Raw genomic sequence first — 20,693 nt, 5'->3', positions numbered from 1 at the left:
TTGGGATGAGATTTTCTTTCTTTTTAAGTTAAAATAGTTAATGGTGTTTACTAAAAATGTATAGGTTTTGCTGCCTTAATCTACTGGATAAATACTGCTGTAGATTTATTAGTTTAAAGAAAATCACGACAAACCTACTTGGGAGTGGGCTTGGCCAGAATTGTTTCACACAGATTAATTTCTTTCAGAGATTCGAAAAAAAATCCTAAAACAAAAGTAGCCTAAACACACACTCCTCCCAAGCCCCTGCATGTAAGAGGTGATCCAGAGAGCCTTACCTGCCTGTGCAGCTGTAATTAGAGCCGTGTTCCCTTCGTTGTCCTGCCAGTTCACGTCAAGGTGAGGGCATTGTGCTAAGGCTATTACAATATCCACATAGCCTTGGTAACAGGCAACGATGAGACCATTCTGTAAGTAAAGTGTAAAATGAGAGTTAGGTTTGCCAGACTGAGAAAAGTTCACTACAGAAGCTTACTAGACAGCTTTTTTATAATTTTTTTTCCCCCGGACTGAAGAACTGAAAAGGTACCAGCACAGCTAGTGATCAGCTCCAGGCACAATGTTCAGATCCAAAACACTTCTTTTTATCTTTGCCCTTTGGCAAGTAATGTTTCATACTCCTCAGAAATACCTAAGAGAGTAGGCATTACATAATGCTACATGCAAAATAACTGTTTATAAATGGCTTATGCTTATGTGGCTATATACTCAATATCCAAATGAGAATAAATCTGATTTTATTATATAATAAAATGAACCCAGCAGGTAAGATGAACTGGACCTGCTCTGAATATTAATTCTCTGAAAAACAACTACTTGTTTTGTGAAGGGGAAGTGCTAGGCTGGAGTTGTGTTCATTCTGCCTGTTGCTATCTTTAAATAATTCAAATTTCCCATTAGAATTATGCCCCCTTCTTTTATAATCTTAAATAAAATTAAATTGCTTTTAGAAGTCCTGTTTAATGTGCTTTATGACAGCTGGAGGCCGTAAAATCTCCAGGAGGAAGCCAAGCCAGGAGGTAAACCTTGTAACTAGGCTGGGTACCCAGATAGTGTTTCACTCCACAGCAGCCACAGCTTCCCTAAAATACAGCAAAATACCACTTGTCATTAACTAAATGGAAGCACAGTGCTTAATCCTGGCTGCTCTCTTGACCACTGGGATTAAAGCCATTATCTCCAGTCTTCAGGATTACTTGGGCAGCCCTCGTTCATCTGCCTGGGGCTGACGGGTGTAGAGGAGGGCGTGCGCAGCTAAATCCGCGCTCCCTGCGCTCCCTCCTCGCCGCCAGCGCCTTACTCGGTGTGCCTGAGCCCAGAGAGAGCATCTGCCGCCGAAAAGATGGGGGCAGAGACACAGAGCTCAAAGTGCCTGGTAACCCTGACTGCCTGAAATGCACTCACACTTGCAAGGAGAACCTGGTTATGAAAACAGAACGGCCCACCCTGACTTCTCCATCATTCTTCTCTTTCCTGCACCTTCTCCTTATTTCTTTTCCCCATGGACATTACTAAGACAGAGATGTTCACCAGACGGCAACTGTGGTTTCTGATTTATTGTCATCTTAGCTAGTTAGTTATTTATTCAGGGTCCTGTTTCACTGTCATTCTAGATAGTTCTGTTGGCTGAGGTGGCAAAAACCTTCATTGAGATGCAGGAGTGACATCTACCCTTTAGGCTGTTCACAGGCTATGTCAGTGATTTCTCAATTTTATCTTTCAATAAAATAATTACTCTGCTTTCTTTTGCTCTCAATTCACTCTTGCCCTCAGCATGAAGCAACACCCGCTACTGCTTTATAAAGAACATCTTCATTTCCTTGTGAAGAACCTGTAAATACTTCAAAGCCTTCTATTGAAATTGTACAGAGGATTCTGCCAAAAGTCACATATATATATATAATTTTTTTTTTACTAATCACATGTACTTTCCTGGTGGGATTGTGCTGATTAATCCAAGTTTTACTGTAAAACTTTTTTAGTTTTTAAGAAAAATGTGTCAATGCCTATTGTAAGGACTTGAGCATTATTTCAATTCTTTAATAATCCAACTTTTCACCTGATGATCAGGATAGAGGTCTTTACAACTCAAAAAAACTGTGCAGAGTTAAAACACCACGTAGTCATTCCGTGAAATATCTGTTATTTAAGACAGCAGAAAATTAAGTTTACAATTGTTTGGAGACCAAAAGCTTTTGACAATAAGAAGAGAGATTCTATTGTTCACTGGACAAAAAAAAAAAAAAAAAAAAAAAAAAAAAAAAAAAAAAAAACCACCCCCCACCACATTTTTGAAGATAGTTTCAAAAAGGCTGTAAGAATAACTAAAAGTAGCTATCATCTCTAATGAAAAAAACCCAAAACCTGCTTCACCCAATATCTGGAGGATATTTTCACCGTATATTTTCACAGGACATTTTTGTGTTCTAAAAACAGTTACCAGATGCTTAACATAAGTTCTTTATTTTGTTCTCTTTATAAAAGAGTAAAGTTAAAATATCACAAAAATATAGTAAAATATTGTAAAAAAATTATTGATAAGCGTTCGTTTGGGGTGAGGTGGGTTTTTTGGTGGGCTTTTTTGGTTTATTTTTTGGTTTGGGTTGGAGTTTTTTTGCAAGAGGTTTTGGCAGTACAGTATTGAGGGATTTTGTCCTACTTTTAGTGGGTACCTCCATCAGATAGGAACGAATGCATCTAACACTGGCAATCTGATTTCAGCAGATACGAGACACAAATTATCTTCAATCAAACTCCCTCACCGTTCTGAGTTTAAAAACCTGCAAGATTACTTAGGTGTGAACATTTTCTGAAGTTGATTTTCCAAAGATGCTATCAAAGACTGCTTGCTTAAGGATAAAGAAAGGCAACAGAGAGCAGGAGCTTTCTGAGGGATTACATGATGCAGTAGCACAGAAAATCGTCCTCGAAGAACAGTTTTACAAATCTGAAGTGGGCCAGATAAGAGCGTGAGGACCCAATATTCGGTGGAGTGTATGCCCAGCAGTCCCTGGCTGAGAAGCAGAACAAGCAGTGGCATGAGGACATAAAATCAAGTCCCTCCTGTAAAGCTGATGTGGTTTTTGCAGGTCTGTGGGGAGGTGGGTGAGGCAGACTCCTTGCTGAGGGACTGCTTTACTTTGCATAACCTCCCGAACCTGTCAGATACTGAAATGGGGTGCAGGAGGCTGCAGCTTTACTATGAAAGCTGCAATAAATTTCTGGATTTGATGGTTATTTCCCGAATCCTCATGCAATGATTCAATGATAATTTTGTGTTATCAGCTTGCCATTTTTTTTTCCTTTTTTTTTTCCCTTTGCATCCATTTCTGACCCTGTCTTTATTCTGCTTGCTGAAAGCTAGTACAAACAAATCAGCCAGCATGTGCAGTCAGTAGCAAAGTGAGTTATTAGTCTGAAATCTTTAAGTTCGTATACCAGTAAGTACTATAATATATTAAAAACTCCTTCAACAGTCTCAATTAGTAAGTGATACAAAATCGCCTCCTGCAAATTTCCTTTTGAAGCAATCAATAAAGCAGTAGCCTGTATCACAGCAGTCTGCAGGAAAATACAGCTGTGCACTTAATGTCTTTTCAAAATCTAAAAATAAATGAGTTTTAGTTAGAAAATACCAAACCTGAACAAACTGGCTACCCTAAGTATAGAGATGACATTAATATTCCACCAAAGGCATCAATTATTCTGCTTCTCCTATGAAGGGCCGCAGTGCAATTATGAAATGGTCAGTGTACATGGAAATAAAAGTATTTTTTAAATTGAACCTTACCATTATTTTTATCAGTAAGATCAATTCTCAGAAGCATTCACTACTTATGAAGGCTTTAGGAGAAAGGAAGATAGGTAATTCTTAAAAGTATGTCCTTTGCCTAAAAGGATTTTTCTCCTTCAACACCATCTTTCCCTTCTCTTTCGCTTCCGTATGTCCTCAAACACCACTCACTTTAAATAGTAATAGAACTCAAACAATTCCCATTAATATATAGTAATAAACATCAATTATTAGGCAGTGTAACTGTACATCTGTCACAGGATGCAAGCACAGTATCCCTGCTTTTCAAGGATACTCTGTTGTCTGACTTGCTCTCTCCCCATCAGTGGCCGGGGTTGCTGCCCATCATTCTCCCAGACCAATGAAACAGATCCTCTGTGCAAAAGAGACGTAAAATATGAAACAAGGGTTGCAACAGATCCTGTTTCATTTTTCAAATACTGCACACAGGCTCTGTGTGACAAACAAGAAAGAGAGAGTCATCCATCACACCAACTACATTAACATTTGCTGTCGGTTTTCCACAGAAGGGGAGGTTGAAAGTCAGCTCAGTAATGGGTTTTTTTCCAAGTAGAAGCCACAATACTTCCATGTGTTGGGGGCTCTATCTTTCCTCTGTGGAATATTTGGCATTTCACAGAGCTTTCCCACAGTATATGATATATCTGATTTTTTGTGTAATCAGCACAGTTTTGAAAGATCTCCCTTTCTTTTGAAGCAAAATTAATAATATTTAGACTATATGAAAAACCAGTCTCAGATAAACTACTTGTTTTTCATATATTCTAAATAAAGTATAGCTACTTTTCTTATTTTCTTCTCACAGTACACAAATTAACATAGCAGGCATGGCACTACCTGAAGTTAATCAGAGGTTGCAACACCTTCCTCAAGCAGTGAATCATCAGATTCTGTTTAAAATTATAATTCTTCATACACCTTTGATTTCATGCAGGACTGGAATAGTGCTGCCACTATGAAAATAAACTCTGTTTTGCTCAACTGTGCCAGCTAATGACATAATAACATGACTGATTAAGTGAGGTGATGGATATCTCAGGAGACAATTTTATAAATCAGATATTATGACAAAATTACTGATGTAAGGCTATTTGTACACTAGATCATTACAGATAATAGAGATCACAAGAAATACTCAAGGATCAATATTGAACTTGAGCTGAATAACAAGCAAAACGCATACAGCATGGAGTTAATTTAGCTTTTAAAATGTTCTCTTCAGGCAACTTATTTGCCACCAAGATGCTGAGAATGAAAACAGATTATTACAGTTTTTTGCCAATTACCCCAGACGAAAATGAGTCTGGCAAAAGGCTAAATTGGTATTACCCGTTGCTCTCCACAAGCATTGTGATAAAGAGCTGTCCAGTTTGCTTTGCATGCATCTGTAAGTACTAATGACAATTCTGCAAGGTTAGTTTACTAGCAGTGATTAAAACCACGTGTAATTTAATTAAATGAGATAATGATTCATCATAATCCATAATCACATGCAAGGACGACAATGAAAATTACGTCTAACTTAAATATATGCGATGAAAAAATATCAGAAGTGGCAGAAATGAAAGAATAAAAAAAAAGAATAAAACTTGTATCAAAGAAGCATTTTCTTCTTGAGTCTTTAAAATAAAATATTCATATGTTTAATATTTTGTCTTATAAAAAGGTCACACTATAACAGAAATATATACATAACCATAATTCTTGTAGAAAAAAAAATTAAATCAGATCAAATATTTCAACGTAAATCTCCCAAAATCATTTGAGGGTAATTATGATAATTCTGATCTCCACTAGAAGTTCTGCAACTGTGTGAAACTTCACCCCAACAGAGATTCTAAATTTATGTTGCAATAAAAAAGAGCAAAATGTAGGAATGAGCACCATGATCTGCTATATACTAATTTTTGTATCACACACAAAACCTTCCAGTATAGAAATGGCAATCTGAGAAACTTTCAAAAGTGGCTTGAGCTTATCTTATATTTGGTTTAGGTTGATTACTTCAACAGCGACAGAGACGAGGTAATTATTCAGGTCATCAGTCCCGTGAGAAGTGGTGTTTATGTGCTACAGAGATCCATCAGGCACATAAGCCCTAATACTATCTGCAGAAAATAATTTAGGCTGACCTTTTAAAGAAAGGGCGGCAACAGCTTAGTCACATGCACGTTTGTGTTGGGAAAGTGACAAGAAAAAAAGAGCTGGAAATTTAAATAAATTTTGTCCAACTGTTGCTTGATCAAAACCCCACACGCCTGGAGGGGGCAAGGGGAGAGAGGCTAACTTTGCAGGGAAAGTGATCAGAGAAGTACAAAAGGGTATCCAAGCAGTGGAGCATCGCTGTGCAAAACTCTCTGCCTGCTCTGCAGCGGAACAGAGTAGCCCAAAGCCCAGTCCCGTGTCCAAGATCAAGCTCAAATGGCATTGCCCCTGACAGTGTTTCCATACTGAAGGCACAAATTTGGCATCTTTGCTTTGCAGCATTATGAGCATTTACAGATCCATTTCTCAGTATGGACAGCACTCCACTTACATAAAAACACAGTTACACGCAGTGGACATGCAGATGATGACCCATCATTTTTCCAGTCCAATTTTGGGGATATGTTCAGCTTTACTTATTTCGTAAACATTTCTTCAATCAGTCAGGTCACATGTCTTTAGGTAAAGGTATATGTATCATCTCTGCAGAAATCCTTACTTAATCTATTCTAATCCAAATCCCCATGATCGCCTCTAAAAATAGTCCCAGGAAAGTTCGTTTTACTACGCTTGCAAAAGCTTGCATTACACAACAAAGAGAACTCGTGCCACTTGTGTAATAAACGACAGGAAAAGGTAATAAAAATAGTGGGGCTTTCTTTATTTACCAACATGTACGTCATCTGAATTGGTTTCAGCATCGCTGGTGATATAAGCAGCTGGCAGAAGACTTGGAAGTAACTGCTAAGAGCCATAAGTGACTTACAAGGCAAATAAATACATGCTGTGTAGTCAGAGATATTCCAGTGGGTGGGATATATAAGAAATATGGGGCAATTCTGAGAGATGCTTATGAGATATTAACCCTTCTCTACTTTTTTAATAATATCAAGATATGTAATAAAAGCAAATAATTCAGTAGGAAATCTGAACCCCATGAGCTGATGGGGATTTAAGGGTTGTGCACTGTTCTACAGGAGGCTGGAACATGTGCCCAGCTCCTGCACTGCCCCACATATCCCAGCACCAACCATCTAGCTGCCTTTTGGCACAGCACCAAAGTCTGGGGGAGAGGACAGCTGAAGAAAGGCTCTTTAGCCCATGGGAAGCCTGATGGGAGCTGAACTGGAGCATTACACCAAAAATAGTGATCCTTTTTTCCTCCTCACTCCTGCAGGGAGTTCTCATCTTTCCATGAGGCAGAGTCCAGGTAAGACAACACCCGGGTGCTCGGGAACCCTGCACCTCATCCTGCACCCCAGGGATGCTCCAGGAGCTGTGGAGGGCGACTTCTCCCTCACACTTCTCTACCTGCTCCACGTGCCACCACCTCTCACCCTACACCCACCACCTCTTTCCCCAAATCACACCATGTCCAAAGGCCTGGAGGGCTGATGAAACACAAAAGGCGTTTTTGGGTGGTACCACCTGACCAGCAGCCGCTGGTGGCCGGCACCTCCTCTCCCCATCACTGGAGCAAAGGGCTGCTTTGTTCCTGGCTGTATCACATCCTCTTGACAATCATTTCCATGGCAGAAGTAGCCCAGAAGCAGAGGCTCTCAGGATTCCATCTACCAGTGGGAACAGCCCTGCAGAAAAAATATGAGCCAAGGGACGCTGCGCTGACTGTGTGGCAAGAGGCCTGGGCAGCACTGCCAGCTGTTTTCCTCTGACTTAGGCTGACACTTGATAATGCTTCTTGAAACAGCAGTAACTGGATCTGTGTTATCACAGGAAAAACCTCAGCTGGAACTGAACGTGTGAGCAAGAGCCAGCAGCAGCATATTTTGATCTTGAGGTGATAAAGTTAGGAAATTTAACGCAATTCTATTGACACATATGGAAAGAAACAACAACATCAGCAACAACAAAAAACCAAACCAAAACCAAACAAACAAACACAAACAAAAACAAACAAACAAACAAACAAACAAACAAAAAAAAAAACCCTGCTCAAGATGCGAGCGGATATACACATTCATGCTCAATATCAATCCTGTTAAAATACTATATTATTTTTCAGTGACAGCCTGTAAAGGATTAGGAATCTACTGATCAATCTGAAGTTACAGCAGATAGAAGTTCCTTTGCTGGTCACAGACGACTGACGTGCAACAAAGCAATATACAGAAGCAAGATGTTTATATGGAAAGAGAGGAAACTGGGATCATTTTCCCACAGAGTGATATTTGATGTAGGCAATCAGTCCAAAATAAGCTATGGAATACATGCAAGATCTCTGGCCACAGCAGAACTAAACGAGGCATAATTTTTAGAGAAGGACTAAGTAAGGACTAAGTAAGGAAACTTTAGGGAAACACTGCTTGATACAAATAACATATCCTTCAAATGAACTGACAAGTCATCTAGTGGAGCTTACCAGCATTATACATAAGATAAAAGGAAGTTGTATATCAGGATTCACTAACATGGCAAAACAGCCCGGAATTCCATTTTTGAGAAAGGGTTCTGTGTTCTATCTATGAGGTGCCTAGCTGCAAAGAACATAAAGTAGTGTGGGAAAATGGTAGAGGAAGCAACATAAATTTTATCAGATTAAATTTCATATTTTCATTTTATTTCGACTGTCATGTTGGGTACAACTAATAAACAGTGACGATCTCTGATAAATAATGCAGCCTTTACTAATCCTAGTTTATCTGTTTGTACTGCACATAAGTAATCAGCGTTAGTACTGTCAAATATTAGTTCTAAGACCTCATAATGTTGGTGGTAATAACACATGATCCATAGCAGCCAAATTTATACAGTCCTCTTGGTTGTGCCTGGTTTGGCATCAGTGCTAAACACAGGACATCCTGCTTTTTAAAAAAGCAAACGGTCTGGCTTCAGAAAAGATTGTAAATGACATACTGTGAGGGTGGTGGGGTGCTGGAGCAGGCTGCCTAGAGAAGCTGTGGATGCTCCATCCCTGGCAGTGCTCAAGGCCAGGTTGGACAGGCCCTGAGGAACCTGGTCCAGTGCAAGGTGCCCCTGCCCATGGCAGAGGGGTTGGAACTGGGTGATTTTAAGGCCTCTTTGAACCCAAACCATTCTGTGATCCTGTGTAATGAACTTTAATGAGGGGCTCCTGATATAAACCCTGAAGGCATTTCTACCACAAATCCCACGCCTTTACTTCAAGGTGCTTTGAACATTAGCAACCCAAACCATTAACTGCAGAGGGCTGGGGAGGCAATGTGACGGACTCCTGCCAGCATCAGGGTCCTGCTACAGCAAGCAGTGAGTGGATTTTAATTTCATTTCTTTTTCTTTCACTGGCTTGATATGCAATGTTTGCAAAAGCTTCCAATGGCTGGAAACCATTTTGTGAACAAGGATAAAGTATTTCTGGGTGCTTAAATGAACAGTATGTTTTTGTGCTTTACTTGTAACTGCTCCTTCCAGCTACTGACAGATTCAAAGCCAAAAAGTGCTGACTGCTTCCTCCTGAGGACACCTGAGTCTGGGATCACCTACTGCTTTGGCTATTTGCTGCAGTGGGTTTGAGCATCACTGGAAGAAAGTGTTTGTAATAAAGCTCAAACTATACCTTTTGTGTACATAATTTTATATAAAACATTTTAGAGAGTCTCTCAATTGCCAGATTACTTCAAAATCTGGTGTCGAAATTGTAGTCCTCCCAAGAATTCTATCACGGAAGCATTTTATTTATTCTATTTTCAGAAAGACAAACCTCCTAAAAGGTAAACAAAATTATAGTCAAAACTGGATCATCTAACAGCATAACCAAACCTGGTGTGACCTGTATGCAGTGCACTCTCCCAGCACAGAAGACTTCTGGGAACACTCAGAAACAAGTTTAGATGTGAACTCCAAGTCCTGTGCCTGACAAACTCTACTGCTAACTTCTCTCCTTGTTTTTAAATATACATCTTCATACACACTTAGGATGAAAAGGAGAGTTTGCATCACTTAAAAAGCATTTTGTAGGGCATTCAGGAGCCATGTGAAATGCATTTTATGCACTGACTTAAGTATCAAAGAGAGCTCCCTTTGGCTTTAAAGCACATGATTCAACTCCTCGCTGTGTTTAATAGATGCATCTTCCTTTTTGTTATGCTCTGTCAGATGCAGGCAGGCTGTGGTTGAGATCTATTGCAAGAAGCTTAATAGAGTGTTTGAATGCATAGGTTTATTTTTCAGGAGACATCTTCAAAAGACTCACAAAATCTTCGTAAAGATAAATTTCAATTTGACACTGAGCAAAAGATGCATGTGCAACCTTTTATGCCATCAGAATCTATCACTGCATCTAATCTGTCTCTTCTGTAAAGAACATTTTAAAGCCACCAGAACATTTTCACTGTGAGTCTCTGAAATGATCAGGGAAGAGCTTGCAAGCACCCTCTTGTGGCAGTAAGGTACTGTAGTCTTGTTTAGGAAAGACCTTCCCAAGAAGTTTCCCAAGTTTTCCTCCAACTTCTGTAAATTCATTTTGCTACTGTTCTTCTGAGCCTTTTGGTTGTGAAATCACACCAGACCCAAACCTTGTAATGAAAGAGCCCAGGAACAGACAGCCCACTCTCTGCCAGTGGCTAATCTGCCACTGGGGAAAAAAAACAAACCCCAAACCCCAGCCAATAAAAAACCCCAAACAAACAGAAAAATTAACAAAAACCTTAAACCTAAAAGCTCTTTTTGCTCAGAAGAAAAACATCTTGATGAAGTAAAATACCCATCAGGGTGAAATCTCCTCCTTGAAGTGTCCCTATTCTCACCAAGAAGAGCAACTGCACACCCTCCTTGTGACTCCAAGAGGGGAACTGACCACACTCCATGCTCAGTGCTGCGTGACAAGGTGGAACCAGATGAGCTTTAACTCCCCGCCAACCCAACTCCTTGTATGACTCTAGGATTCAGTAATACCACACACAATAGTGCCAGCCTATTTCCTCACCTGTTGATCCAAAGAAGCTGTAAGAGCTCTAGAAGCCCAGTCTCCACGTCAGAGTGACCTTTGACAATGAGTTTCATAATGGCATTAGTGGATACGTAACTCCCTCATTGTGTCTTCTTCCCAGCTAATCCTGTGCTCTGCCTCTTGAACCTCATTACTTCCTTTTCCCTAACACTTCTAATAATAACCCTCCTTCTTGATCTTGGATCTTCTAATAATGAGCTTACTGATCCTGAAATTGACCCAAACCGTTCAGGAAAATGTGGTAAACTTTCTTCCCCGGTGAAAAAAAGTCAGGGAAAAGGACCAGCTGCCCTTGCACTGCAGAAGGTCGCGTGTCTCAGATGAGAGTATTAGTATCTCCCCTATAGGATTCACCTTACACACCTCAGTCTAGATGTGCTATCACATAGCAACAGCCAAAATCCTCTTTTCAAACAAGAGGATAACAACATGGTAACAACCACCTTGTTGTTCATGGGAACGTCAGGTAAATGCCAATGCTCAGAAAGAAATGTATGTTGAAATATTACTAGTAGATATGAAAGGGATTCTCCACCTGGACCAGGCACTACTATTTTACTTCTATCAAGCAAAGATCCTGCTGATGGGATCTCTTTATCTTGCCTCTTCAGTTTATCATCAGCCACTGCAAGTGACAGTGGTTCTCTGGATGTCAATGTCCAGGTTCTTGAAAGTCCTTATCGTTACGCTTTCCACAATGAAAGAGCTTCTTTCATCTAGGCTATGCTTTTGGTTTTACCTAAACTAGTTTTCCACTCATTTATGCCCCTTCTTGCTCTTTCCCTAGCTCTAAAAAAGCAAAAGTTTTTTGGTGTTTTTTTTTTTTTTGGGGGGGGGGCATAAATATAAAAAAGTATCTCCTGCTTTTTATTAGAAAACAAGAGGTTTTGAGCAATAGATGCATCTGTGGTGGATGGATGGGGCTGTTTTTCACTCAGAGACCTAAAGTGGATTTTTGTGTGTGTGGATTAGTGTCAACTCTTGTGAGCCTAAAAGGTTGCAATCCCGTAATCCTACAGCTCTATGGAATGCAGCTGCTGTGGAATATCACAGATGATCATGCTGAAGGCAAAAAAATGTATTTTTATAAGTGTTACTCCTAGATTTCAGGCCTGTGAAACTTGGAGGAAAATACCACAGTTCCTGATTTGTAGGAAGTTTTTCACTTTTTCCCACCTATGCATGGCTTATTACTAGTGCTCTAAAAATTGCACTGAAAAGTGAGTCTCCATAAAAAGAAGAAAAGAAAGTAAAATAGGGAGAGAGAGAGAGAGAAAAAAGAGGCACTGATAAGTACTTCTTTTTTTTTTTTTTTAACACAATCTTGAAAAATTCACAGTTTCTGAATCCTGGAGATTTTCAGTTCTGGGTGAAAGCACTACCTTCAAACACAATATGCAATTTTGCAGTAATGCACCGTTCACGAGCACTATAAATTTTATTCTCGTCGTTAGAACCACTGGTGACTGTGATCACGCTTTAAATTACATCAGAAAACATGACCTGTGTTTCAGTAAGACCTCTATTTTTTATGTAAATGTGCTTTGGTCGAGGGCAAACAGGGTCGTGCTCTTGTGACTTACACCTACAACATTGATGTTCATGGCTGATTGGAGAGCAAGGACTCCTACTATAAAACCCCATCAACCTACAATTCTGTCTATTTAAGTAATAAAGTAACTGATAGGCTGCACACAGCCACTGGAGAGGAAATCCAGCATGCCTCGAGCTTCTCATTAAAGAACTGAAGGTTTAGCATCACCCTGTGAAAAATGCATTTATTTTAAGAAAAGGCAGAATTACAGTCTTGAAAGATCAGAGATTAGCACTTGGCTAAACCAAGAACACTGCTGCTACTGGCTTGCAAGGCCTAGTGAATAGCCCCACATTAATTTAGTGCTGTATTTAGGGAATAGACTCATCCACCTTACTCATCTGAAAGAGGCTCAGCCTGGCGTTTTTCGTTTGACAAAACACACACTGTGACATAGAACCAATCTGTCCAGAGGGACATTCTTTCCTTTTTCCAGCTCACCGGTTTTTGATACTCAGCTTTTTAAAAATCGTGAATAAAACTGTTCAAAAGCAGAGTTGGGGGCTGTGGTTGTGTTTGATTGTTTCTTAAGTGTGCATTCCCATTTTAAATGTCCCTTTGATTATCTCAGTTGGCTAGATAAGGATTCACTGTAGCTGTAACATGTATCAGGGTGTGAGTAGACAGTTCAAGAAAGGTAAAAATCACATTTGGAATACTCAGGTGGCACACAAGTAGCACCACCATCTTATCTGTCTCAAGATAACTACAGTATCACGACTTGAGCTTAATAAGCAAATGCAGCACATGCTGGTACTGCATGTCCTTGCCTGGTGGCAAGAGCAGAGTGAAACTTTCCTCTTCTATAGAGCCTGTGACCACCCTGTTTATCTCAGCTAAGAGTCTAGCTCCATTCAATAAAAGGCAGGAAAGCATCTTCTGCCTCCGGACTTGGATCTAAAAATCTAATCCTCCAATGAATACACCCCATTTACCTAAGTAATAAGGAAAGAGCAATTGAACATTTTCATACTATTGTATCTGAAGAAGACAGAATTAAATACCTGGGGGAAAAGGAGGGAAAAGCAATTTCACATTTATATTCAAACGGCTGGAATTTCTAAAGATCATTTGCATTTGTTAAAACAACTAAATCATTAATACAATATATATACATTATAAAACAGTTTCAGTCAAACAATCCAGAAACAGTTCTCCTACTTCATAAAACTGGAGAATATTTAGATAAACTATAAAACAGATATTATTAAGACAGGAGTCCAGGGATTCATAGAAGTGTTTTTTTAATTTAAGGACCTGTACCTATGAGGGAAATGGTAGACATTTAGGGCACAGCTTTCCCAACAAAAGAACATCTTTTGCTGAAAAGAAGCACTCTACAAAAACCCAGCGCGTATCAAACACATTTGATGGAGATTTCTCAGAGCTGTTTGCAGTGAGCCTGACACAGCTCTGTGTGCCACAGCAGTTGAATTACAAGATTCTTTGGGTATGTCAAGATGTTGCTCAGCTGCAGGGTGCTATTTTTTTTGAGAGCAGCTCACTAATGAGAGCAGTATCTGAACACACTGTGTGGCCTTTGAATGATGCTGCAGGCCCCTGGAGGGGAAAAAAAGATAGCTGGCTTCTAGGAAATGTTCAGTATACAGGTGGAAACTAAAAGCCAGAGTCACATAGAATATGCTGGGTTGGAAGGGACCCATCAGGATCACCAAGTCCAACTCCTGGCCAGACACACCACCATCACCAAGAGTCACAAGTGTTCCTGCCTGAGAGCATTGTCCAAATGCTTCTTGAACTCAGTCAGGCTTGATGCTGTGCCCACTTCCCTGGGGAGCCTGTGCCAGTGCCCAACCACCCTCTGGGTGAAAAACCTTTCTCTAATAATCAACCTAAACCTCCCCCAGCTCAGCTTCAGGCCCTTCCCTCAGGTGCTGTCACTGGTCACCACAGAGAAGAGATCAGTGCCTGCCCCTCCTCTTCTCCTCAGGAGGAAGATGTAAACTGCAATGACCGGTTGGTTAGAGAGACTTGTTCCTGGAAATAGTAGGGAGGTGACTTGTAAACACAATTTTCATAATTTCTGTGGCACCCAACTCCAAAGCAATGGAATTTTCTAAGAGATGAGAAGGAGCACACTTGCTTTGAAGAAATACTGCAAAGAAGATTCTCTTATTATTTGTGCAATTTTTGTATTTCATAATGATGAAGAGCATGATAGAAAAGGAAACTCTTCCACCATTAGATAAGCATGGAATGGTTAGCAGTAAATTGGAATAATGAGAATAAAAAGCTGGAATGAAGAGGTATTTCTGCATTTAAAATTAAGATAGTAAATGCTGGTGTAATTAACCCTTCTATTATAAATTTGGTATTCTCTTTTTAGCAATGTGTGACAACATACATTTTCAGCTGTGCAACATAATTGCATACATTACACTGAACAAATCCCACTATGTATTTACTCCATAAAGGACAATATTTTTTCTAATATTAGTCCTTGTCCATTTAGCAGTCACTCACAAGCCACGCTCAAGAACAAATCAAGCAGTTTTAGAGGAGATGGAGGCAAAACCAGAATATTGTTTTTTCTCAAATGGATTGATGATTAAATACATTCAACCACAATTAAGATGTTAAACGGTAAATATTTTACCATTTTAAAGTTTGTGGGGGTTTTTGGCACTTCTTTCCATTTCATCACAACTGAGTATGTGGAGCACTATCTGCTTTCCTTCAGCAGCAGACCTTCAAGGAGCATCCTTAAATCCATCTATGTGTGGTCTGAGGACAGTAAATCTCAGCAGCATTAAACCCCCCAGCTGCACACAGAGCTCCCCATGGAGCCTCAGCTTGCCAGCCTGTTTGCTTAGACAGAGCCCTCCACTAGAGCAGCTCAGCCACAGGAGCTCGTGAGGAAAACCAGCACACAGGCACAGTCTACTGCCACATCTTGCTCTTCTCTCACTCTGGACATGGACACAGGGCTCAGCAGCAACAAATGCTCTCCTTCATTACCACCAAATCTACCAGGGTGTAGTATCTTCAGCCCCAGCCTCTAGAGGCACTGAGAGTTACACCTTCTGTTCTTCATTTTTTTAATTCCTCTACTATGCGTTTTATCATCCAGTGCTAAATGTCTCATTTCCTAGGTCTGACTCCCGCCTTGTTCTTTGGCCAAAGAAATGTACAAATAATGCTTTTGATCCTGAAAAGGTAAGGGATGATATTCTAGCTATGTACACTTGAAAGCCTCTGAGCCCTTTATTCCACAGGGAACATTCCACTGGGTACAGAAGCCTATCAGACTTTGGCCAGCTCTACCAAATGAGAGCCAAAATCCCCTTCCATGCCTCAGTTAGAGGTCAGATGAAATTGCATCAGCTGCACAAAGGCAATGACTCATAGAAGAGCAGTAAACTGAAGGACATGCATACCTTTATGACTTCAAAGACTTTTACAGGTTATGATCCTTTCTATTTTTGATTCAGGAGTGTCATGTCTCACATCCACCCTTAAAAAAAGTGTGTTCTAACCTATCGTACACAGCTGGCTGTTAGAAAGCACAGGGAGGAAATATCAAGGTCTTGCCTCCACTGGAAGACTAACAACTTATAATTTCCTTCTCTTTTTAAATTCATGTGCAAGGAAAACTTGTACACCCAGATTTGAAAATTATTGAGTTTACAGCATTTTACTTTCTGTATATCTTCAATCACATTACATTTTTATGGCATGAATAACCTCATCAATATATGCCTTTCTGCATCATATATATCTGGCCTAAATATTTGCTAAAGGAGAAATACCTCACGTTAACTTAGACTCAGGATCTTTTCAGAGACTATATAATCAATTTTCTAACTAATTCTTGGTTTCCCCTTTCACTACTGCTAAACTTTTCATCCCTCGTTCAAAATGCCTTGATCTAGAGGTTGGCTGTGAAGTTGTCAGTTTCCACTGGCTTTTACTTTTAGTTCAATAGCAATTAAGGTCACTTGGGATGGTACAGAAAAGCTGCAATGTAGTAAAAGCAACAGGAAGGTTTGTTAAGATCTTCCTTTATTCACATCAATGAGAAAGGGAACTTGGAACTTTTTATGGAAAAGGAATCCAAAAAATAAGAATAAATGTGGTCTCCTTCCAATTAGCTGTCCATCTTTCTCATGATTTCAGAAGACATTGTTTGGGTTTTGTTTTCTTTTCTCTTCTTTGAGGAGTGGAAGCTGACACACTTAGAGGATTTATAATTACTAACCAAATGCTGCTATTTTTCATCCCAGATTTTCTGAGAACTTCATAGCTCTATTAGCTAAAGAGACCACAAAGCAGCAGTGGAAGAATGGTAAAACTTTCCTCCTTCAGTATTCAGGCACCTAGAAGCAGTAGCAGAATAATTTTTTCTCAGTGTTTGGAGTTATTTTTCTATTTCTCTGATGCAAAATGAGAGAATGATACTTAGTAATATGGAAATCTTTTAAACAGCAGACCTGGTCTTTTCATTTCTACCTGAAAATTATGGGCAGGCTGTTTCCTGCTACCTTCTGAGTCTGACTCTTTCAATCTGTCTCTGTAAAGAAACGAAGAGTAGCACATACCCAAAATGAAGGCTCATTGTAATTAACTGATTCTAACTAACATTGGTATCAAAACCCTACAGCCAAAAGTCACCTTCTGCCCCTTAACATTTGTAAATCTCACAATGGATTTTTGAATTTACTGTAGAATTTCTGCAAATAACATGGTTATACTAATTGATATTGCTTCGTAGCAATAATTCTAAAAGCTCAGCCAATACAGGTAGACTTCAAAGTCATGTATTTTGGAATATTACTTGTTGCAGTACCACCAATAATGGGGTAGAATCATTCCAGATGCACTCCCTGAGGACCTTAAAATCTGAAAGGAAATAGCAGGAGACAGCTCCGGGAAGAGAAGCAAGTTTATGAAAGCAATCCTGACAATATTTTAAAGTTTTTGTTGGGATTTACATCACATGAACAATGCTCACTTCCCCTTTCCCCTGTGATTGATAAGCTGCCAAACTGGACAGGCTTTGCTCTAATTCTTAGTTCCTCTATGATACACACTAACAATTCCGTAATAAATCACAACTGATGCAGCCACTGTACTAGAAATAGAAATTACATGAGAAAGAGGAAAATACAGTCTTTTTTGGCAAGTACTCAAAATCTAAACAGGGTAACTAAGCACTATTTTAAACACCTCCTCCCCAGAGGAATGTGTTTTTGTAGATGGCAGGGAGTAAACAGAAAAAGAAGGCCAATACACACATTAAACTCACAACCGCAATTACAGTTCCCATTTTACATTACAGAAAAAAAAAGTGCTGATTTCCTTTTTGAATTCTCAAAACAATTAATTTATTTTTATAAATTCTCAAAACACGAATTTGAAGATATTTGACCTACATTTTCAAACTCTGCAGACTGACAGATAAATGACAGTAGGCTAGCTTACCAGGGATACTCACTACAAGACTGTGAGCTGTGCTCCTCTGCACACCCAGCTTGTGAGGAGTTCAAACAGAATGTCTGTGTTTCCCTCTAAGCAGTCCAGCCTGTGCCACCAGCCCTCAGCTCTCTCTGCTGGGAGATGCACTTCAGCCCCACATGCAGAACAGGTAAACAACACAGACTTTGCACATGGCTAGTTAGCTCCTGTGAATGCAGGTAAGGCAGGCTATGAACCCCTGCTCCAGCAGATGCAGCAGCCAGGACCTGAGCTGGAAGGGAAAGTGTCCCTGTGGGTTCAGTGCCTGTGCCCCAGGCACCTGCTCCTGCAGTGCCATGGCCTGCCCTGGAGCCCTGCAATTTTAAAAACTCTTCCTCTCTGTGATATCTTCACCCATTTCACACGTTTATGACATTTAGTCAGCACCGCTGGGCTATTTTGCCCCATGGTTACTGTCTTACTGCAGTTACCTACTGCAGGAGGGTAACTCCTACTGATCTAGCATCAGGTACTGAAGCTCCAAAGAGAGATCACAGCACTTTTTGCTGACACCTGATAGCTGGGGGGTTTCATGATTTTAACAACAGCAGAAAAGAGAGTGCTGGACCCGAGACATGAGAAGCACTGGGAAACAGCATCACCTTACTTGAAACCTTTGGTAATGGGTTTTTTTCTCATTTGGCTTCAGATCCTAAGAGGATGGTAAGTGCATTTGTGATCTGTGAACATTGCCATAGATGTATACCTGAATACCTCAGATCTGCCTGCACCCACCTGTGAGTGGAGCCTCTGGTCATAAATCAGCTCTGTTGACTGTAATAAGTATAAACTAGGTCAAGCTAAAAATGCCCACAGAAAGAAAAAATGGCAATAGCAAGTAAAAGGCATTTTATAATCTCTTGCCTTAGAAGAAAATAATTTGGGTGATTAATTTCAAGAGAAATGTTGACTTATTTACCATATCTCTCTCTCTCTCTCTTTTTTTGTTTGTTTTTTTGTTTGTTTGTTTGGGTTTTTTGTTTTTGTTTTTGTATTGTTTGTTTGTTTGTTTGTTCTGGGCTGCTGAATCATAGAATCAATAAGACTGGAAAAGACCTCCAAGATCATCAAATCCAGCCTTCAATGGAATGCCACCATGTTCACTAAGTCACATTGTGAAGTGCCACATCTACTTTATTCATCTACATTATTCAGCATTTCCAGGCACCATGACCATACTGCTTCCCTGAACAACCTGCTCCAACACCTAATCACAGAATTACACAGAATCCCACAGAATAAGCTGAGTTGGAAGGGACCCATCATGATCATCAAGTCCAACTCCTGGCCCTATGCAGGACACCCTAAGAATCACACCTTGTGTCTGAGATAATTGTCCAAATGCTTCTTGAACTCTGTCAGGCTTGGTGCTGTGACCACTTCCCTGAGGAGCCTGTTCCAGTGCCCAAGAACCCTCTGGGTAAAAAATCCTTTTCTAATATCCAACTAAACCTCCCCTGATGCAGCTTCAGGCCATTCTCTGGGTCCTGTCACTGGTCACCACAGAGCAGAGATCAGTGCCTGCCTCTCTTCTTCCTCTCACAAAGAAGTTGTAACTGCAATGAGGTCTTCCCTCAGCCTCCCCTTTTCCAAGCTGAAAAAACCAAGTGACTTCTGCAGCTCCTCACACAGATTCCCCTTTTAACCACTGTTTCAATGAAGAAATTTTTTTTCGTACCCAACCTGAACCTCTCCTGCACAACCTGAAGCCATTTCCCCTTGTCTTATCACTTGTTTTTTTGGGAGAACGTGGATGACCCCCACCTTACCACAATCTCCTTTCAAGTGTTTTAGAAACTTACTGCTTCTAAAATGTTTAACTTGAGTGTTAAATATTTCAATATTTGCTTCATGTATCCACAAATATGTAAAGGATCTTACACACTTCATGGGAATTTTTACGGAGATGATTATTGTAAATGCACTGAGACATCTGACTTCAATAAACACACTATTTTAATTCAAGTAAGGAATGAAAAAGATTAGCATGTGTCTGGTACTCAGTTCCAGTTCCTGTTCCACGGGCAGTTCTGCTCATGGGTATCTTCACACGTGTTGCATCCTCACAAAAGGAAGAATTTTCGGGACAGTAAAATTTCTGCAGACCATACAGCATCAGTGCACTAAACCAAAAGAAGGCACGGCCACAAATAGGTGACAAGGAAGGTTCAGTCCCACCCCACATAAATGACAGCAGGACTCAGCACAGCTTGGCCTCTGTGCCACCGACTGGTGGTGGCAGGAGGTTCGTGGGGGATCCCAGAACCTCCTGAGCCCTTTCACACAGCCACTGCTTGCAGGCTGTGGGACAGCCTCTGCCTGGGAGAGCGCACCCGTCCCTGGGGTGCAAGGAAGAGGTTTTCAGTCCGTTCCCAGAGACCGTGAAATGAAGAGTTTTCCATCCCCATCAGCCATGAATGATTTCGCTCCCCCCTCAAACCACTGGCCAGGCTGTTCCTCCAGGAGCACTGTGTGTTTTATTCCAGGCTGGCAGCTCTGGATGGGGAGCTCTGCTGGAGCGGTGTGGCACAGCAGTGTCTCTGGTACGGTCGTGCCGCCCAGTTTTCCCTGCTGACAGGACTCCCCTAACACATTGGGTGAGCCTGCAAAGTGCCCGCAGGACAGCAGGAAAAATAACATTTTTCTTCCCAGACAGTTTT

The 20,693-nt window shown here is 40.5% G+C and overlaps 1 protein-coding gene across 1 annotated transcript in view; it reads right to left on the bottom strand.

Annotated features, from left to right (window-relative positions):
* Positions 1–20,693, bottom strand: part of ANKRD33B (ankyrin repeat domain 33B) — a 44,073-nt gene that overhangs the window by 13,324 nt on the left and 10,056 nt on the right. Inside the window, exon 2 of the mRNA XM_040055118.2 lies at positions 279–408. Within this exon, the coding sequence (XP_039911052.2) occupies positions 279–408 (130 nt within the window). The remainder of the gene's footprint in view (positions 1–278; positions 409–20,693) is intronic.

The sequence above is a fragment of the Hirundo rustica genome, chromosome 1, assembly GCF_015227805.2.
Source record: "Hirundo rustica isolate bHirRus1 chromosome 1, bHirRus1.pri.v3, whole genome shotgun sequence".
Classification (NCBI taxonomy): domain Eukaryota; kingdom Metazoa; phylum Chordata; class Aves; order Passeriformes; family Hirundinidae; genus Hirundo; species Hirundo rustica.
The sequence above is the reverse complement of the archived record's forward strand: the minus strand, read 5'-3'. Positions and strand labels throughout refer to the sequence as shown.